This window comes from Ornithorhynchus anatinus, chromosome 5 (assembly GCF_004115215.2).
Source record: "Ornithorhynchus anatinus isolate Pmale09 chromosome 5, mOrnAna1.pri.v4, whole genome shotgun sequence".
NCBI lineage: Eukaryota > Metazoa > Chordata > Mammalia > Monotremata > Ornithorhynchidae > Ornithorhynchus > Ornithorhynchus anatinus.
The window spans coordinates 81995203-82013272 of NC_041732.1; the positions used below are offsets into that span (position 1 = coordinate 81995203).

The window sequence follows — 18070 nt, forward strand, 5'->3', positions numbered from 1 at the left end:
GGAAATCACTTAATCTCATTTTTAACTTCTCTAAACATGTATGCTAAAAGCCAAAAGCCAGTTAAGAGCAAAGATGGGTCAGAATTTAGCTCCATGAACAGTTATCAAGAAAATTTGGAAATAAATATTTCTGTCCATTGCCTGTCAAATTCAGAGGTCACATATCAAAGGCCTGTTTGAGTTTCATTATCTGCCAGTGATTTTTTTTTGTCTGTCTCCCCTGCTCCACGGAAAGCTCCATGAGGGGCAGGGAATGTGGTTCTTGTACTCTTCCAAGTACTTAATAAGGAGCTCAGCAATCAGGAAAAGAGGAGTTGATTGACTCATTCATTGATCTCAACACGGTACTACTATTTTTATTCAAAGCAGAGTCTCAATCAATCAACTGATTACTTTTATTGAGTACTTACTGTATGCAAGACACCATTAAACATTTGGGAGAGTACAATATAACAACTGGTAGATATGATCATCCTTCAGTACCTTCTCTTTAATTATTTTAGATCTAGCATTAGTCATGCTAGAGTATGGGTAATGAGTTTTGGCATATAATGAGGTGTCAGATCATGCAACTTAGAGCCAAATGTAGAAGAGAGAGTTGGAAAATTATTGTTGTAAATGCACCTGGGTTCCTACTCCTGAAGCACTTTGATAGTCACCCCATCCCCACCACACATCAATAATAATAATAATGCTGGTATTTGTTAAGCACTTACTATGTGCCAAGCACAGTTCTAAGCACTGGGGTAGAAACAATTAACAGCCTAGTGGATAGAGCATGGGCCTGGGAGTCAGAAGGTCATGGGTTCATTCATTCAATCATATTTATTGAGCACTTACTGTGTGCAGAGCACTGTACTGAGCACCTGGAAAGGACAATTCAGCAACAGAGAGAGACAATCCCTACCCAACAATGGGCTCACAGTCTAGAAGGGGGAGACAGACAACAAAACAAGTAGACAGGCATCAATACCATCAAAATGGATAGAGTTATGGATATATACACATCATTAATAAAATAAATAGAATAATAAATATGCACAAATATACACAAGTGCTGTGGGGCGTGGAAGGGGGTAAAGCAGAGGGAGGGAGTAGGGTTCTAATCCCACCTCTGCCACTTGTCTGCTGTGTGACTTTGGGCAAGTCATTTAACTTCTCTGTGCCTTAGTTCCCTCATCTGTAAAATGGGGATTAAGACTATGAGCCCTATATGGGGCAGCGACTGTGTTCAACCCGATTATTTTGTATCTACCCCAGTGCTTAGAACAGTGCCTGGCAAATAGTAAGCACTTAACAAGTGCCATCATCATTACTATTATTAGAGAGACATCTAGAACATAAGCTCAATGTGGGCAGGAAACTCATCTATGAAACTATTGTACTGTACTCTCCCAGGTGTTTAGCACAGTGCTCTGCACAAAGTAAGCACTCAATAAATTCAATCAATTGATTCACTGAACACTTACTCTGTGTGGAACATTGTACTAAACACTTAGAAGTATACAATACAATTGGTAGACATGATCCCTGCTCTCAAGGACCTACATTCATGAACAACATATCCTTATATTTTGTTGCCTCTCCTTTCAATCAATCGGTGGCATTTATTGAGCACTTACTGTGTACAGAGCACTGTAGAAAGTGCCTGGGAAAGAGTTGATAGTCCACAATGAGCTTTCACTCTAGGGGGAGATGGACAATATTTATATTTATTTATACTATATGCTGTATTTTCATTTATTTATGAATAAAAATGGTGCAAGTCTATGTGTCAGGGTGACACAGAAGGGAGTGGGAGAAGAGGAAACGAGGGCTTAGTCTGGAAAGGCCTCTTGGACGAGATGGGTTTTAATAAGGTTTTGATGGTGGGGAGAATGACCATCTTCCAGATGAGAGGAGGGAGGGCATTCCAGGCCAGAAGCAGGACGGGGGCGAGAGGTCAGTGGGAAGATAGATTAGATCGAGATAGAGTGAGTAGATTGGCATTAGAGGAGCCAAGTGTGTGGGCTGGGTTTTAGTAGGAAATCTGAGAGGGAAGGTGATTGAGTGCTATAAAGCCAATGTAATTAAAGCATCACATAAATTAAATGGCTGCACTTTTAATGTTAGGTTTCTCTGGAGATAATATACATACTTTGGACTGACGATTTCTCTCCGTGGACCATCATTTGCCTTGTAAGCACTCACCACATTCTTGCAAAGCAGATGTTTTCCCTCCCTGTGGTTAGAGGAGAAAATTGAGAAGCAGAGAGGGTGGGGGGCTGCCCCAGGCCAGAGGGCAGGCCCTACCTGCTTCTTGTCCATTTAGCCTCATAGGGCTGGACATGTGAGGTTCAGGTTCAGAGTAAAGCTGTGGTAAGCCTGGGAGCTAGGGGAGTGGAAGGCTGGATGCTTCTCCCCCAGCCAGTCCTCAGCACCCCTCCAGAACAAACCTTCAGAGTTACCTGAGGTAGCCATCCTCCTCCCCGGAACTACCGCAGAGATTTCCTTAACACCTCAATGACACTGAAAGAGGCAAAGAGAACTCAGTGCTGGGATGGGACCCAGGCAGGATTATTGACACTGGGACAACACATCACACTGTTGTGAAGTCACACATCCACTGTGGGTGGGAGGGGGAAGAGTTGCCAGGTCCTTGCTGTCCCAGCTTGTCCAGACCCCCTTCAGAGGCTTATTGAAGGTACATCTCCTCCAAGAGGTCTTCCCTGCCTAAACCCTCCATTCCTCTTCTTCCACTCCCTTCAGCATCATCCTGACTTGCTCCCTTTATTCAATCCCCCCTCCCAGCCCCACAGCATTTAGGTACATATCTGTCATTGATTTATATCTGTCATTGATTTATTTCTATTAATGTCTGTCCCCTCCTACTTCTAGACTGCAAGCTCATTGTGAGCAGGAAATGTGTCTGTTATATTGTTGTACTGTACTCTCTCTAGGGCTTAGTAGAGTGCTCTTCACACAGTAAGCACTCAATAAATTTGATTGCCTGACTGACAGCCCTGCCCTGGGGCTGAGGCCATCCCATCAGTACCCTGGCAGATTGCCCTGGGGTTCACACCACTCCTTCTCACCTCCCTGATCTCCAAAAGGGATGGTAATAATAATGATAATTGTTGTATTTGTTAAGCACTTACTATGTTCCAGGCACTGTACTAAGCACTGGGGTGTATACAAGCAAATCGGGTTGGTTGGACACAATCCCTGTCCCAGATGAGGCTCCCTGTCCTCATTCCCATTTTACATATAAGGGAACTGAGGCCCAGAGAAGTTAATGACTTGCCCAAGGTCACACAGCAGACAAGTAGTGGAACCAGGATAGTGATTCAGAGCTGGGGGAGGGTCCCCAACTGCCGCACATCCATTGGTCATCGCCCCTCTTCTCTCATCCTCCCCTAGTGGCCATGGAATCCCCTGAGGATGGTGGGTTTGGAATGGTCCGTTAGAGCAACCATGTTAGAGTTTGAGCAGACATGGAGAGTTGTCATGAAATTGCTTCCTCCGGCATGGCTTCCGATTGGCTTGTAGCCACAGATGACTGGCAGGTGATCCTTGACAACAGATCCCGGCAGGCATTTATCATGATGGCAGGATACTTAAGACAGGTTCAGTCAATCAATCAATAGGACACATTTCCAGCCCACAGTAAGTTTAGCGTTTACAGGGGGAAACAGACACTGATATAAGTAAGTAATAGAAGCACTGTGGGGCTGGGAGGGGAGATGAATAAAGGCAGAGGGAGAAAAAGAAAAGGAGGGCTTGATCGGGGAAGGCCACTGGGAGGAGATATGCCTTCAATAAGGCTTTGAAGGAGGGGAGAGTAATTGTTCAGGGGCGGAGCTGCTTATAGGTGGCTTTGCCAACACGAATTTGGTCTGCACACCTGAAGCCCTGCTAACATTAACTAGGTGTTTTGCCCCATTCAGTCAGTGGAGCAACTCTGATTTCCAGAGCTCAAACCCTCCTCTTTTGCTTGACTAGAAAAACAGCCGCTATGTACAGTAGTAGCTTTTCAAACTTCAGTGACCGAGCCAGGGATATACTTGATTCAAATGTTCACTTCAGTGGAAGTTCCTTGAGGGCAGGGATTGTGTCTACCAATTCGATTGTATTGGACTCTTCCAAGTGCCTAGTATAGTAGTCTGAGCACAGTGAGGGCTTAATCAACTGATTGATTCAGAGAAATTGACCCGAAACACTCATTTGTGCAGGCACCAATACTAAAAATTTTAGAGAACATTTTTCAAATGCTTGAGGGAAATCCCATTCCCATGATTCTCTGTTCAAACATTTAAAAATAAACATACTGAAATAAGAACAAAAAATAACCCCCACCCAGAACCTTCTTTCTGCTGTAGAGGTCGGTGGTGAGCGGCCCATGGTGCTTCCAGCCTGCGTTTCTGAAATGGTGGAATCGTCATGTCTTTCTTGCCTTCCTTCTCTCACCCAAATTCAAAGCTCTGCCCACAAAGCCCTCCCTTTCCCCCTCTAGATTGTATGCTCCCTGTGGGCAAGGAATATGTCTGTTATTGTTGCACTGTACTCTCCCACACACTTAGTACAGCACTCTGCCCACAGTAAGTGTTCAAAAAAAAATCCAGTTGACTCACTTGCTTTGGCAGGAAGAGGACACTGAAGATCCCCGACTGACCAGGAACTTCCATCTTTCCTCCCATTACGGGAATTTTTTTTTTAAATGGTGTTCATTTTTGTTTTTATAATGGTATTTGTAAAGTACTATGTGCCAGGCATTGTATTAAGCACTGGGGCAGATGTAAACTAATCAGGTTGGATACAGTCCAGGTCCCACATGGGGCTCACAGTCTTTATCTCCATCTTCCATGTGAGGTAATAAGGAAAGACAAGTGAAGTGACTTGCCCAAGATCATCCAGCAGATAAGTGACAAAGCCAGAACTGGAACCCAGGCCCTTCTGACTTCCAGGCCTATGTTTTATCCATGAGGCCATACCGCTGACCTAACCGAGTACATAGCCCTGCTACCTTTACTGAGTCTGGAAGCTACCCCCAAAATGGGACTCTCAGGTGCAATTTGTTCTTCCTCCGAGCATCAGTGTGGCCTAGTAGAAAGGTCCTGGGCCTGGCAGTCAGAGGACCTAAATTCTAATCCCAGCTTCACCACTTACCTGCTGTGTGACCTTAGACAAGTCACTTCTTTTCAGTTCCCTCATCTGCAAATAGAGATTCAATACTTGTTTTCACTCCTACTTAAGTGAACTGTGAAGCACTAGGGGTCCCAATCATCTTGCACCTATCCCAAAGCTTAGTAGTGATAATTGGGGTATTTGTTAAGCACCTACTTTATGTCAAGCACTATTTTAAGTGATAGAGAAGATAAAAGTTGATCAGGTCAGACACAGCACCTGTGGGGCTCAGCTAAAGTCAGAAGAACAGGTACTGAATCCTCATTTTACAGATGAGATAAATGAAGAACCGAGAAGTTTAGTCACTTGCCCAAGGTTACATAACAGTACAGTGCTAGCTGCATAATAAATGCTTAACAAATTCCATAACTGTTATTATTATTATAATTATTCTGTCATTGCCTGTACTTACAGTATGGGATTTGGCTAGGATGCTACTAGAAGAATTGGGGAACATTTTACCTTGACACTGGTTTGCTTAGATACAGAGGAAGCCCCCTCCTTCCAATCCAAAGTGGGAGCTCTCACCTGTGAGTCATGAAGGCTTCCTCCTCCATCTCCAACCCAGCCAGCTGCCCCAGGGCTAAAAATGCAGCCTAAAGCAGGGGCACTGGCTACTCTCCCCAGCCAATCAAGGGGCACCAACTACTTTACCCAGCCCCTTTCTCTCTTCCGCTTCTCCTTCTCTCCCTTCTACCCCACCTGTTTTGTCAGATAATAGTAATTATAATGATATTTGTTAGGTGCTTACTACTTGCGGAGCACTCTTCTAAGCATCGGGGTAGATTCAAGGTAATTAGGTTGTCCCACGTGGGGATCACAGTCTTAATCCCCATTTTACAGATGAGGTAACTGAGGCACAGAGAAGTTGAGTGACTTGCCCAAGGTCCACAGCAGACAAGTGGCAGAACGGGGATTAAGACCCACGTCCTCTGACTCCCAAGCCCATGCTCTTGCTACTAGGCCGTGATTTCTGAAACTGGAAGTGTGATGCTAGACTCTGAAACGATCATTTCAATGAGTGTTCTCCCCTTTCTCCTCCTCTTTCTGTTGGGTTCCTAGGACTTTGTAAAAAGTTCCTTTTTGTATGGCTGAACAGATGATCAATGCTGATTCTGTTTAATTATGCTTACCATCCTGGATGATTGATAAAGCATTTGGTGCCAAACTCTTTTCCTCCAATCTAATTAAAACCAGTAGCCAGAATTGATTTCCACTTCTCTCCCTTAATAATAATAAAAATAGCTGGTATTTTTTAAGCACTTACTATGCATCCACTACTCTTCTCAGAGCTGGGATAGATACAAGGTAATCAGGTTGGACACAGTCCCTGTCCCATGTGGAGCTCACAGTCTCAATCCCCATTTTACAGATGAGGTCACTGAGGCCCAGAGAAGTGAAATGCCTTACCCAAGGTCACACAGCAGGCAAGCGGCGTAGCCAGGATTAAGATCCCTGACCTTGACTCCTAGGCCTGTGCTCTATCCACTACACCATGCTGCTTCGGTAGTTGCTTGTACCTTGTATCCTTGTACCTTGTAGTTGTACAACAAGGTAGTTGCTTTTGTTGTTGTCTTTGTGCCTTGATTTTGTCCCAAGGGATCCTAGTCAGGAGAAGGTGCATTTATCCTTTGGGAATTGAGAAGATTTTAAGGTTGTAACCTCGCTGAGGGCAGGAAACATGTCTACCAAATCTGTTATAGTGTACACCCCCAAGTGCTTAGTACAGGACTCTACACAACAAGCATTCAATAAATACGATTGATGGATTGATTGATAGACCATGATCCAGTGTTGGAAGACAGGGTTGTGAGCCTGTGGGGGGGGGGGGAGTCAATCCTGAATACAATACTACAGGTTCTCCTTAATGCCAGGTTCTTTAAGAACTGCCCCTCTCGCTGTTTGCTCTTCTCTCTCACTTACCCCTCAGCGAAGTCCTGTTCCCTGTAGGCCCTTGGGCATTCTGAGCCCCTAAGCTCTTCACAGCCCTCAGCCTTTACATCAGCAGGGAGCATCGGTGCTGCCCCTGGCTGAGAAATCCTCAGAAAGATCAGAGGCATTTCAGCAGCAGTGTTGTGTGTGTACATACACACTATGTGTGGGTACAAATATGCTTAGGGGTGGGTGAGTGTGCATATGTGTGTAAATGTCAACACAGGACATTCCTCTTTAGAACCAGCATGGTGTAGTGGATAGAGCACAGGCCTGGGAGTCAGAAGGACCTGGGTTCTAAACCTGTCTCCGCAGCTTCTCTGCTGTGTGACCTTGGGTTAGTCATTTCACGTCTCTGGGCCTCAGTACTTCATCTGTAAAATGGGGATTGAGAACTGTGAGAACCTTGTTGGACAGGGACTGTGTCCAGCCTGATTACCTTGTATCTACCCCAGCTCTTAGAACAGTGCTGGACAGTGCTTAACAAATACCATCATCATCATCATCATCATCACCGACCAACGGAATTGCTCGGATCCAGTCTCACGGGCTGTCGTATCATCTTCCAACCGAAGGCAACTCTACATATTGAACACCTACTTTGTGCAGAGCTATGGACTAGGTACCAGGAAACATGCAAGAAAAGTAGATGTGTCTATGTCTTCAAGAACATGGGGGAGCCAAATGGATATATATTGCCAAATTCACATTGGGAAATTAAAGCTGGGTAGAGATGCAAATGATGAGAACAAGAATTGACATTTAAATGACTAGATAATTAAACTATCAGCTATATACTTAAATATTAAGATAATAATGATAATAATAATAATAATAATAATGATGTTAAGTGCTTACTATTTGCCAAGCGCTGTTATGGGCACTGGGGTAGATACAAGGTAAAAGGTAATCAGGTTGTTCATTCATTCATTCATTCCAAAGTATTTATTCAGCGTTTACTATGTGCAGAACACTGTGCTAAGCACTTGGAATGTACAATTCGGCAACAGATAGAGACAATCCCTGCCCAATTACGGGCTCACAGTCTCAACGGGGGAGACAGACAGCAAAGCAAAACAGAACAAAACAAAACAATATCATCAAGATATATAGAATCAGAGAGATTTACACATCATTAACAAAATAAATAGGGTAATAACATATAAATTTATCCCAAGTGGGGCTCACAGTCTTAATCCCCATTTTACAGATGAGATAACGAAGGTCCAGAGAAGTTAAGTGACTTGCCCAAAGTCACACAGCTGACAAGTGGCAGAGCCGGGGGCTGATGGGGCGGCAGGATCAGGAAGGAGGGAGATTCATTGGCGAATGTCTCTTAGAGGAGATGACTTTTAAAGAGGGTTGTGAAAATGGGCAGGAATGTTTTCAGCATTAGAATTTTCAAAATAACAAATGAATTTCTGGAGTTCATCAGGATCGTTACTGAAACCAAAGCATACCCTCCCCTCCTCTCCAAAAGCCAATTTTATTTTTAAAAAAGATATTTACATTTTTAAGGCAAATTTAAGCAGCTAAGGTTTGTAGTAAATATGCTCCTAGAGCAAAATTGGACAATATTTACACTCGGTTCTGCCATAATTTTTTTCCCTACATGTTTTGGCTAGAACACAATGGCATAATTAAGGAATGTTCTAACATTCTCTCTCCCTCGCTCCAGTCTCACATCACCTCCTGCCTTTAAGATATCTCTACTTGGATGTCCTCCCGTCACCTCAAGCTTAACAAGTCCAAAATAGAGTTCCTTAACTTCCCACCCAAACCCTGTCCTTCCCCCTGACTTTTCCATTACTGTTGATGGTATCACAGTCCTTCCTGTCTCACAAACTCATCACCTTGGCGTTATCCATGACTCCGCTCTCTCATTCAACCCATTTATTCAGTCAATAACTAAATTCTCTCGATCCACCTTCACAATGTAGCTAAAATCCGCCCTTTTCTCTCCATCCCAACTGTTACCCCGATAATACAATCACTCATCCTATCCTGCCTGGATTACTGTATCAGCCTCCTTTGCTGACTTCCCAGCCGCCTCTCTCTCCCTACTCCAATCCATACTTCGCTCTGCTGCCTGAATCATTTTTCTACAAGATTGTTCAGGACGTCACGACCCGCCTTCTCAAGAAACTCTAGTGGTTGCCCATCCACTTCCATATCAAACAAAAACTCCTCACCATTGGCTTTAAAGGACTCCATCACCTTGTCCCCTCCTACCTCATCTCGCTTCTCTCCTCCAACCTAGCCCTCACACTTCACTCCTCTAATGCTAACTTCACTGTGCCTCGATTTCCGTTTTCACCACCAATCCCTAGCCCCCGTCCTGCCTCTGGCCTGGAACACCCGCCCTCCTCAAATGCAGCAATTATTCTCCCCCACTTCAAAGACTTTTGAAGGCACAACTCCTTCATGTGGCCTTCCCAGACTAAGCCCACTTTTCCTCATCTCTCACTCCCTTCTGTGTTGCCCTGACTTGCTCCCTTTGCTCTTCCCCTCTCGCAGCCCCACAGCACTTATGTGAGTGTATATATAGAAGCAGCATGGCTCAGTGGAAAGAGCACGGGCTTTGGAGTCAGAGTTCATGGGTTCGAATCCCAGCTCGGCCACTTGTCAGCTGTGTGACTTTGGGCAAGTCACTTAACTTCTCTGTGCCTCAGTTACCTCATCTGTAAAATGGGGATTAAGACTGTGAGCCCCACGTGGGACAACCTGATTCCCTGTGTCTACCCCAGCGCTTAGAACAGTGCTCGGCACATAGTAAGCGCTTAACAAATACCAACATTATTATATATATACGAATATATGTACTTTATTTGTACTGATGTCGGTCTCCCCATCTCTGGAATGTAAGCTCATTGTGGGCAGGGAATGTCACCGTTTATTGGTGTATTGTACTCTCCCAAGTGCTTTGTACTTTGATCTGCACACAGTAAGCGCTCAAAAAATTAGATTAAATGAATGAAAGAACATGAACCTGCCTGAAAACAGCACCTTGCTGTATCAAAAAAAAAATCATATTTACCTGCCTAATTGCCCCACTTCTTGTATAATTTTTGCAACCCACAAGCAGAGGAGAGGCTATTACGAGAATTATTATTATTATGAGAATTAAGTCTAGCAGTAAGGGGAGTAGGAGATAAAAAGAGAAGATAAAAAAGGAGGGGGAAGGAAGAGGTGAAAGGTAAGAAGGCACTTTGGACTGCATTGATACTGCATACATTGAGCACTCAATGGATTATGTTAACTTCTTCCCTCCCTTCCACCTTTCCTACCCCAGTTCACTCTCATTATAAAGAAGAAATTTCCTTCACCACACCAGCTTCACTGTTACCTTATTTTGACTTTTCCCCTTGATGTACCCGGACATGCTATTTACAATTACCTTTGTGTGGTCCAAGGAAATATATTTATACATTTATATATACACACATTTCCTCCTCAAAAATGGTGGGAGGTGGGAATTATGTGATGGACTCAATTATGCATATAAGTTCTGCAGTTATGTATATGGACATGGCATCAGACAGTGAATAATACTACAATAATTTTCCTAAATACAGAGTTCTACAAGAACACAACTCCCACATAATAGGAAAATTGGGTGAACTCATTTCCAGTTAGGATGACAGAGATTGCTGTATAAATGCAAACTTCAAAACTCATTTTTCCTTGAGTCTTATCAAGGCATTTTCCAGGTGCTTCACTGATTTTGACTCTTCAAGCTCTTCTGACTTAAAAGAAAACCACACAGCTTCCTAACTTGAACATGTTCTTTGCAGAAACTTTGATTATCTAGTGTGGTTTTCTATTATTTTAAAAGAGACTGGGTTGACACTAATGAAATGTTATCTCAAAAGAAAAAAAAAATTGACCCCCTCATGTTCCTGACCAACTTTATCATCACTTGTCTTTCTCTGATCACCCTGTGTACTTTGTTGTGTATTTCAACAAGTTGACCCTCTTTAAATTTCTCACACGAACACCTCAGATAATTTTAGCTTGGAGTTATTTAGGGCAGAGATGGGTTACAGTTAATTATCCACACCCATTCAAGCAGTCTCCCGGGAAAGAAACTACGTAAATGAATGGTTCAGCAGCAAGGTACCTTCTCTCCTCAAGGAGTGTGAATAGAAGACTCAGCCCCAGGTATGGGGGTTTATGCCTGCATTTTGTTTGGCTTTTAGTCCTCAATCTCCTGGAAGAGAAAACTACAGAGAACTAGGAAGTTCCGCCTACCCTGACAACTCTGTGCCAGGTTCTTAGTTCTTAGTGCTAAACAACAATTTGGCTATCTGTTGCTGAATTGCACATTCCAAGCGCTTAGTACAGTGCTCTGCACATAGTAAGCACTCAATAAATATGATTGAATGAATAAATGAACCAAGCACTTAAGCCCACTGCTCTGTCAACAGAAAGGGATCAATAAATATGATTTACTGATTGATCCACTACGTCATGCTGCTTCTCAAAATTCCAATGCCAGCATTTTCATCATCACCTTCATTCTATAACTGATTCATTGGAAAGGGTGGGAGGCTGAATGCAAAGTCTACTGGGAAACCAATGGTGTTGCATACTACTCTATCTTTAGGGTGTTGAGCAGTTAGAGTCTTCATAACTTGCTTGGCTTCCACCTATTTGGTAGAACCATTCTTTAAAAATGATCATTCTTTTGCCCACGTTAGGGCAGGTCCTCTGAAATGTTTGACTACTCGCCCTCCCCCCCCCCCCAAAAAAGAAGCACCCAGCCTTCCAATCAGAGGAATTATATTGCCAGATCAGAGACTTCTGTTTCAGAGAAGCAGCATGGCCTAGGGGATGGAGCACGGGCCTGGAAGGCAGAAGGACCTGGGTTCTAATCCCGGGTCCGCCACTTGTCAGCTGTGTGACTGTGGGCAAGTCACTTAACTTCTCAGTGCCTCAGTTACATCATCTGTAAAATGGGGATTAAGACTGTGAGCCCCATGTGGGACAACCTGATTACCCTGTATCTACCCCAGCTTTTAGAACAGTGCTCTGCACATAGTAACCGCTTAACAAATACTAACATTATCATTATTATTACTTGCCTGTCTAGTTGTTTTGTTTTGTTGTCTGTCTCCCCTTCTCAACTGTGAGCCCGTTGTTGACTCTATCTCTTGCCGAATTATACTTTCCAAGTGCTTAATACAGTGCCCTGCACACAGGAAGCACTCAAACACGATTGAATGAATGAATGCTGTGTGACCTTCGGCAAGTCACTTTACTTCTCTGTGCCTCAGTCACCTCAACTATAAAATGGAGATTAAGACTGTGCACTCCATGTGGGACAGAGACTGAGTCCAACCTGATTACCTTGTGTCTCCCCCAGTGCTTAGAACAGTGCCTGGCACACAGTAAGTGCTTAACAAATACCGTAAAAAACCCCTCTAGTTCTGTGTGCTTAGTTCCCAGATAACAGAAACCTGAAATCATCTGGAAATTCCTTGCCAAGTCGGCAGAATTCCTTCAGTCTTGTTTCTCAAACATAAGCCTTTCCATTCCCTGGAGCTCCTGGTGATTGATATAGCCCCGACATATTTTTCTACCAGAAATTTTATAATGTTCTAGTTTGAGAGGTGATATTTCCTGAGAAATTTCCACTGATTTCAGACTTGAATCAATTAATAGAATCGAAACATAATTTTAATAAGGACAGCAGAATGAACTGACATGAAGAACCAATTACCGTGTGCTTAATCGGAACATGGAAGTCACTGGTTGATCAGTTTTTCCTTCATTCCACAACCAGCAGATAGGATGCTAGGGCAAAAAGAACTTCAAGACATGGCGAAAAATGAAGGTTCCAGAGACCATTTCTAATTAGCAATCACTAAGCCTCAGATTAGGAATTTTAAGAATTCCGGGTCAGAGGAGAAGCCAGAATTTACCAAGCCCTCTGGCACAGGATAGCGGGCATGCTCTGACCTCAACCCCACCAATATGGGAGTTCAAACTCCATGTTTAGGCTGCCCTAATCTTCCTTTACTCCACAGCTACTCCTTGGTCCCATAAATAAGCAGTTTGTGCCAGCTGCATCTTGAACAAGCTCTAGGAAATAGGGAAGTGGTGAGCTAGTCCAGAACATAAAAGAAAGAAGAACACTGCTTACTAGTGCATTTAAAAATTATTAATACCAAACAACATTTTAGAACTGTTTATATACCAAAATATGTAACTGAACATCATGTTTTAATGGCCCTCCTCCCCCGTGCTAAATTAGACTTGGTGTCGTAATGTGTAGAAGTTGTTTTCAGCTGTCTCTTTGGCTACAAATACTGCATCATAACTCAAAAACAACTCAAACTTTCAAAACTAGGAAAAGCTATTTAGCAATGCCCATACCTTACTCTAGGACAGTCAGATCCCTGCAGAAAAATGTGAAAAATGATTAAAATGTCAAAAACAAAATGTATTAGCTCGGTTCAGTCTACTGGGAATGAAATAAAGACTACATTAAAATGCATTTCGTTTTTAATCAGTTTACAGGAATTAAAGAATTGTGGCCAGGGAAAATATAGTCCCCTCTGCCCCCTTTACAAGTATCTAGTGATGTAATTATTTTGTTGCTTGCTGCTCAAGGGATAGGAGAAATAGGAACAGAGTCAGCTGTTTGCTACACTCAATAGATGGATAACTTAACAGGAATATGTACAGTTCCTTAGTTAAAAAAGCAATAGGTCTATGCATAAACATCAAAAGTAGCAAGGTAAATAAGTTCAGTAAGAAGGCAATGAGTAATTGACTTTGGTGCTATAGATGAACTTCTGTAACTCTTGGGGCACCAGTCAACTTGCTCTTTTTGATTAAAGGGCATTTTAGCATTTGCACAAGACTCATTATTAGTTCCCTGATTCTGAAAGGCCAGGTATTTCTAAATTTTAGGGTTACTGAAACAGATGGGTTAATGACCATAAAAGGTCACGCAGTTTACAACTACTGCATTTTAAGCATTCTCCTTCAGTGCCTCTTGGAATTGCCTGTGTTGACAGTTTCACAGGGATGGCCCCAGGTTGAGAAAAAAATAATCCTGATGGTACCACATTTCCACTAATTACAACAATCCCGTCTTCCAAAGTCATCATCATCATTATCATTTTTCAAAACACCGCCTGTAAGCAGAGCACGGTGCTAGGAAGCTTGAGAGCAGCATGGCCTGGTGTAAACATCAGGGGCCCGGGAGGCCAAAGGCCCTGAGTTCTTATCCCACCTCTGCCACTTGTCTCCTGCGTGACCTTGGACAAGTCACTTATCTTTTCTGTGCCTCAGTTACCTCATCTGTAAAATGAGGATTAAGACTGTGAGCCCCATGTAGAAGACGGACTATGTCCAACCTCATTATCCTGTATCTACCCCAGCGCTTAGTACAATGTCTGGCACAGAGTAAGTGCTTAACAAATGAAGTTTTTGAGAAAAAAAATTGAAGTAGAAAACAAGGTCCCGACCTTGTGAAGCTCACATTCTAATGGGGAAGGCAAAGAGACTCGGACATTACGCATATAATGGGAACGTGAGGGAAACCATAGATGCAACAGGTGCCAATAAAATTAAACAGAAAGAGAATAAGTGGAATGCATAAACCTCTATGCACAAAATACCTCCAAAAATATTCATGAGGTACACACCCCATAGTGACCCACATAACCAGTCCCGTTTCACAGATGGATGAATTGAAGCATAGTGCAGGGTAAGGGGGCTAGTACCCTGGCCCTGAAAGGCTATGCTCTTGACCACATCTAGGAAAGTAATTTATCAAGCAAAAACTCCTCACTATTGGCTTCAAAGCTCTCCATCACCTTGCCCCTTCCTACTTCACCTCCCTTCTCTCCTTCTTCAGTTCAGCCCACACACTTCGCTCCTCTGCCACCAATCTCCTCACTGTGCCTCGTTTTCGCCTGTCCCGCCATCGACCCCTGGCCCACATCCTACCTCTGGCCTGAAATGCCCTCCCTCCTCACGGCCGCCAAACTAGCAAACTTCTCCCTTCCAAAACCCTACTGAATGCTCACCTCCTCCAGGAGGCCTTCCCAGACTAAGCCCCCCTTTTCATCTGTTCCCCCCCACCCTTCCTCTTTGCCCCGACTGGCACCCCTTTCTCTACCCCCTTCCCCACCCCATAGAACTTGTGTATATATGTACATATTTATAATTCTATTTATTTACACTAATGATGCGAATACATCTATAATTCTATTTATTCACATTGATGCTACTGATGCCTGTTTACTCATTTTGATGTCGGTCTCCCCCCTTCTAGACTGTGAGCCCATTGTGGGCAGGGATTGTCTCTCTGTTGCTGAACTGTACTTTCCAAGCACTCAGTACAGTGCTCTGCGCACAGTAAGCACTCAATAAATACAACTGAAAGAATGAATGGGTCCAAGATGAAAGAGTGGGAATTGAGCTTAAAGAAGCACAGAGAACTCCCCTGCAAAGGTGTTCATCAATTCCCTTACATTTCGGCCCCGACATCTAAGAAAAACAAACAGAAGGAATGGTTTAGCTACCCAGAACTGTTTTCAGATATTCATTTTGTTTCTTTTAAGAGACTGTCACCAAGATTATGGACTTTGTTGCAAACGGGCGAAGGAACTTCACAGCCCAGCGTAATTGAAGGTGCAGCTATCACCAAGAATGATGCATTGCAAGCTCTGTTTCAGGGGAGTCCCAAACCTTACTTCTATCTCGTGTGTGGGCTCACACGACTCCTCTCTTTAGACGGAGACTCTGGCAAGTGAATTGACAGATCACATCAGTTGGTCTTCAGAGTTGTGCAAATCAGGATCGGATTCGGAGGGGCATTTCACCATTCGGACACCTAATCTCAACGGCACTGGTGCCTGCCGGCTGGTTGAAATGAAATAGGTCATCTTAAGCAAAACACCCTCCCTCTGCTCTACCCCCTTCCCCTCCCCACAGCTCTACTGCTCTATTTATTGCTCTACTTATTTTATTAGTGATGTGCATTTATCTATGGTTCCATTAACCTATTTTGGTGGTAGTGATGCCTGCCTACTTGTTTTGTTTTGTCGTCTGTCTCCCCCTTCTAGACTGTGAGCCCGTTGTTGGATAGGGATTGCCTCTGTTGCTGAACTGTACTTTCCAAGCACTTAGTACGTACAGTGCTCTGCACTCAGTAAGCGCTCAACAAATACGACCGAACGAATGAATGAAAAAGAAAACCTCTAGCTCCAACATCTTCAATGAGGGCCAACCTCCAAAGAGTTTCTTTTTATGTCTCCCTTCTGATAAGGGGTTGCGGCGGGGCTCGGCGGAAAGAGCACAGGCTCGGGAGTCAGACGACACGAGTTCTAATCCCTGCTCTGCCAAGTCCGCGGTGTGACCTTGGGCGAGCCGCTTAACCTCTCTGTGCCTCAGTTCCCTCATCTATAAAATGGGGATCAAGACTGTGAGCCCCACCTGGGACGACCTGATTACCTTGTATCTACCTCAGTGCTTGGCACATAGTAAGCATTTAACGGATGCCATTATTATTATTCTTATCATGCATCTGAGATACGCTGCAAGGTTCCGCTGACCCAACCACATTCCCAATAAGAGAATGTTGCCTTGCACTGCCCTTTTCTCCTTGGACTATTGCAGATGTATATATATATATAGACATATATAAGTATTTGGGGTCGGCTCGTTTTTTCCTTACTGCAAAATATCATCCTTCCACTTCTTTAACCGGGGCTCCAGGGATGCCAGGCTGTTACGGTTTAAGTGGTCTAACGTACACGTGCATTCTCACCCCACCCACTCCCACACCACTCCACATTTTAACTTTAAGAGATGCACAGTGGAGAGCGGCTCTTTTCCAGGCAGCGAGACCTCCCGGAGAGAGATGCCAAATACATTTCACAAGCCAAGCTAAAGCCTCCGCTGGCACCTAATCACTGCCAGATGTTTCGAAGCCGCACCAAGACCATCAGAAAAATCCCGGAGAAAACACACGCAGAGAGAGAGAGAGAAGAAAGACTGTTTGGTAAAACAGCAAATGAAAAGGAAAGGAGAGAAGGCAGGGGAAAGTTTGAGAAAGTCCCAAATTGACTGCCAAGTGTTAAGATTGCTCCGCTCTCACCCCTCCCCGCATTTTTTGATTGTTTTTTTTTTTTTTAGGTGGAAAAAGTTACTCCGTCAACAAGGGTTTAGGGGTCGGAAGCGGTGCGGAGGGGTCCGGGGGTGGCCCCGGAAAGTTGGCAGAAGTTTTTGGATGGCAGTTTGGGGAAGCACGAGGGTCCGGGTCCCCGGGCCGCCCGGGGCCCGTCGATGCCCCGAGGCCGCCCGGGGCCCGTCGATGCCCCGAGGCCGCCCGGGGCCCGTCGATGCCCCGAGGCCGCCCACCCTCCTTCCCCTGGCCGGTCCTCACCTTTCATGGTGGCGGCGGCGGGGACCCTCCGCGAAGGGCTGCGCTCCGCTGGGCCGGGCCGGGCCGCTGGCCGCTCACTGCACTGCCATCCCCGGCGGGCACCGGGGGCACCGGGGGCACCAGCACGGCCGCTGCCCAGCCCACCGTCCTACGGGATGCCCGGCTGCAGCCAGGCGGAACTGCTCTAACTTCTCTTCCTCCTCCTCCTCCTTCTCCTCTTCTTCTTCTTCTCCACCTCCTCTTCTCCTTTTCTTCCTCCTCCTCCTCCTGCTCCTTTCCCTCCCTCCCTCCTCCTCCTCTCCTCCTCTCCTCCTCCTTTTTATTTTCCTCCTCCTCTTCTCCTTTTCCTCCTCCTCCTCTCCTTTTCCTCCTCCTCCTCTCCTTTTCCTCCTCCTCCTTTCCCTCCCTCCTCTTCTCCTCCTCTTCTCCCCCTCCTCTCTCCTCCTCTTCCCCCCTCTCTCCTCCTCTTCTTCTCCTTTTCCTCTTCCTCCTCTTCCTCTTTCACCTCTTCCTCTCCTCCTTCTCTTCTCCTTTTCCTCCTTCTCCTCCTCTCCTTCTCCTCCTCCTTTC

The 18070-nt window shown here is 44.7% G+C and overlaps 1 protein-coding gene across 2 annotated transcripts in view; it reads right to left on the reverse strand.

Annotated features, from left to right (window-relative positions):
• The window catches only part of COLEC12 (collectin subfamily member 12), a 194929-nt gene extending 177182 nt beyond the window's left edge, over positions 1 to 17747 (reverse strand). Inside the window, exons 1-2 of one of the 2 annotated variants that reach the window (XM_039912125.1) lie at positions 17501 to 17747; positions 2448 to 2508 (exon numbers count right to left, since the gene is read on the reverse strand). In XM_039912125.1, coding sequence (XP_039768059.1) covers positions 2448 to 2460 — 13 coding nt within the window. In that variant the 5' untranslated portion in view covers positions 2461 to 2508; positions 17501 to 17747. The remainder of the gene's footprint in view (positions 1 to 2447; positions 2509 to 17500) is intronic. The other variant, XM_029066508.2, reaches the window with a different exon arrangement.
• Between the last annotated feature and the right edge of the window lie 323 nt (positions 17748 to 18070).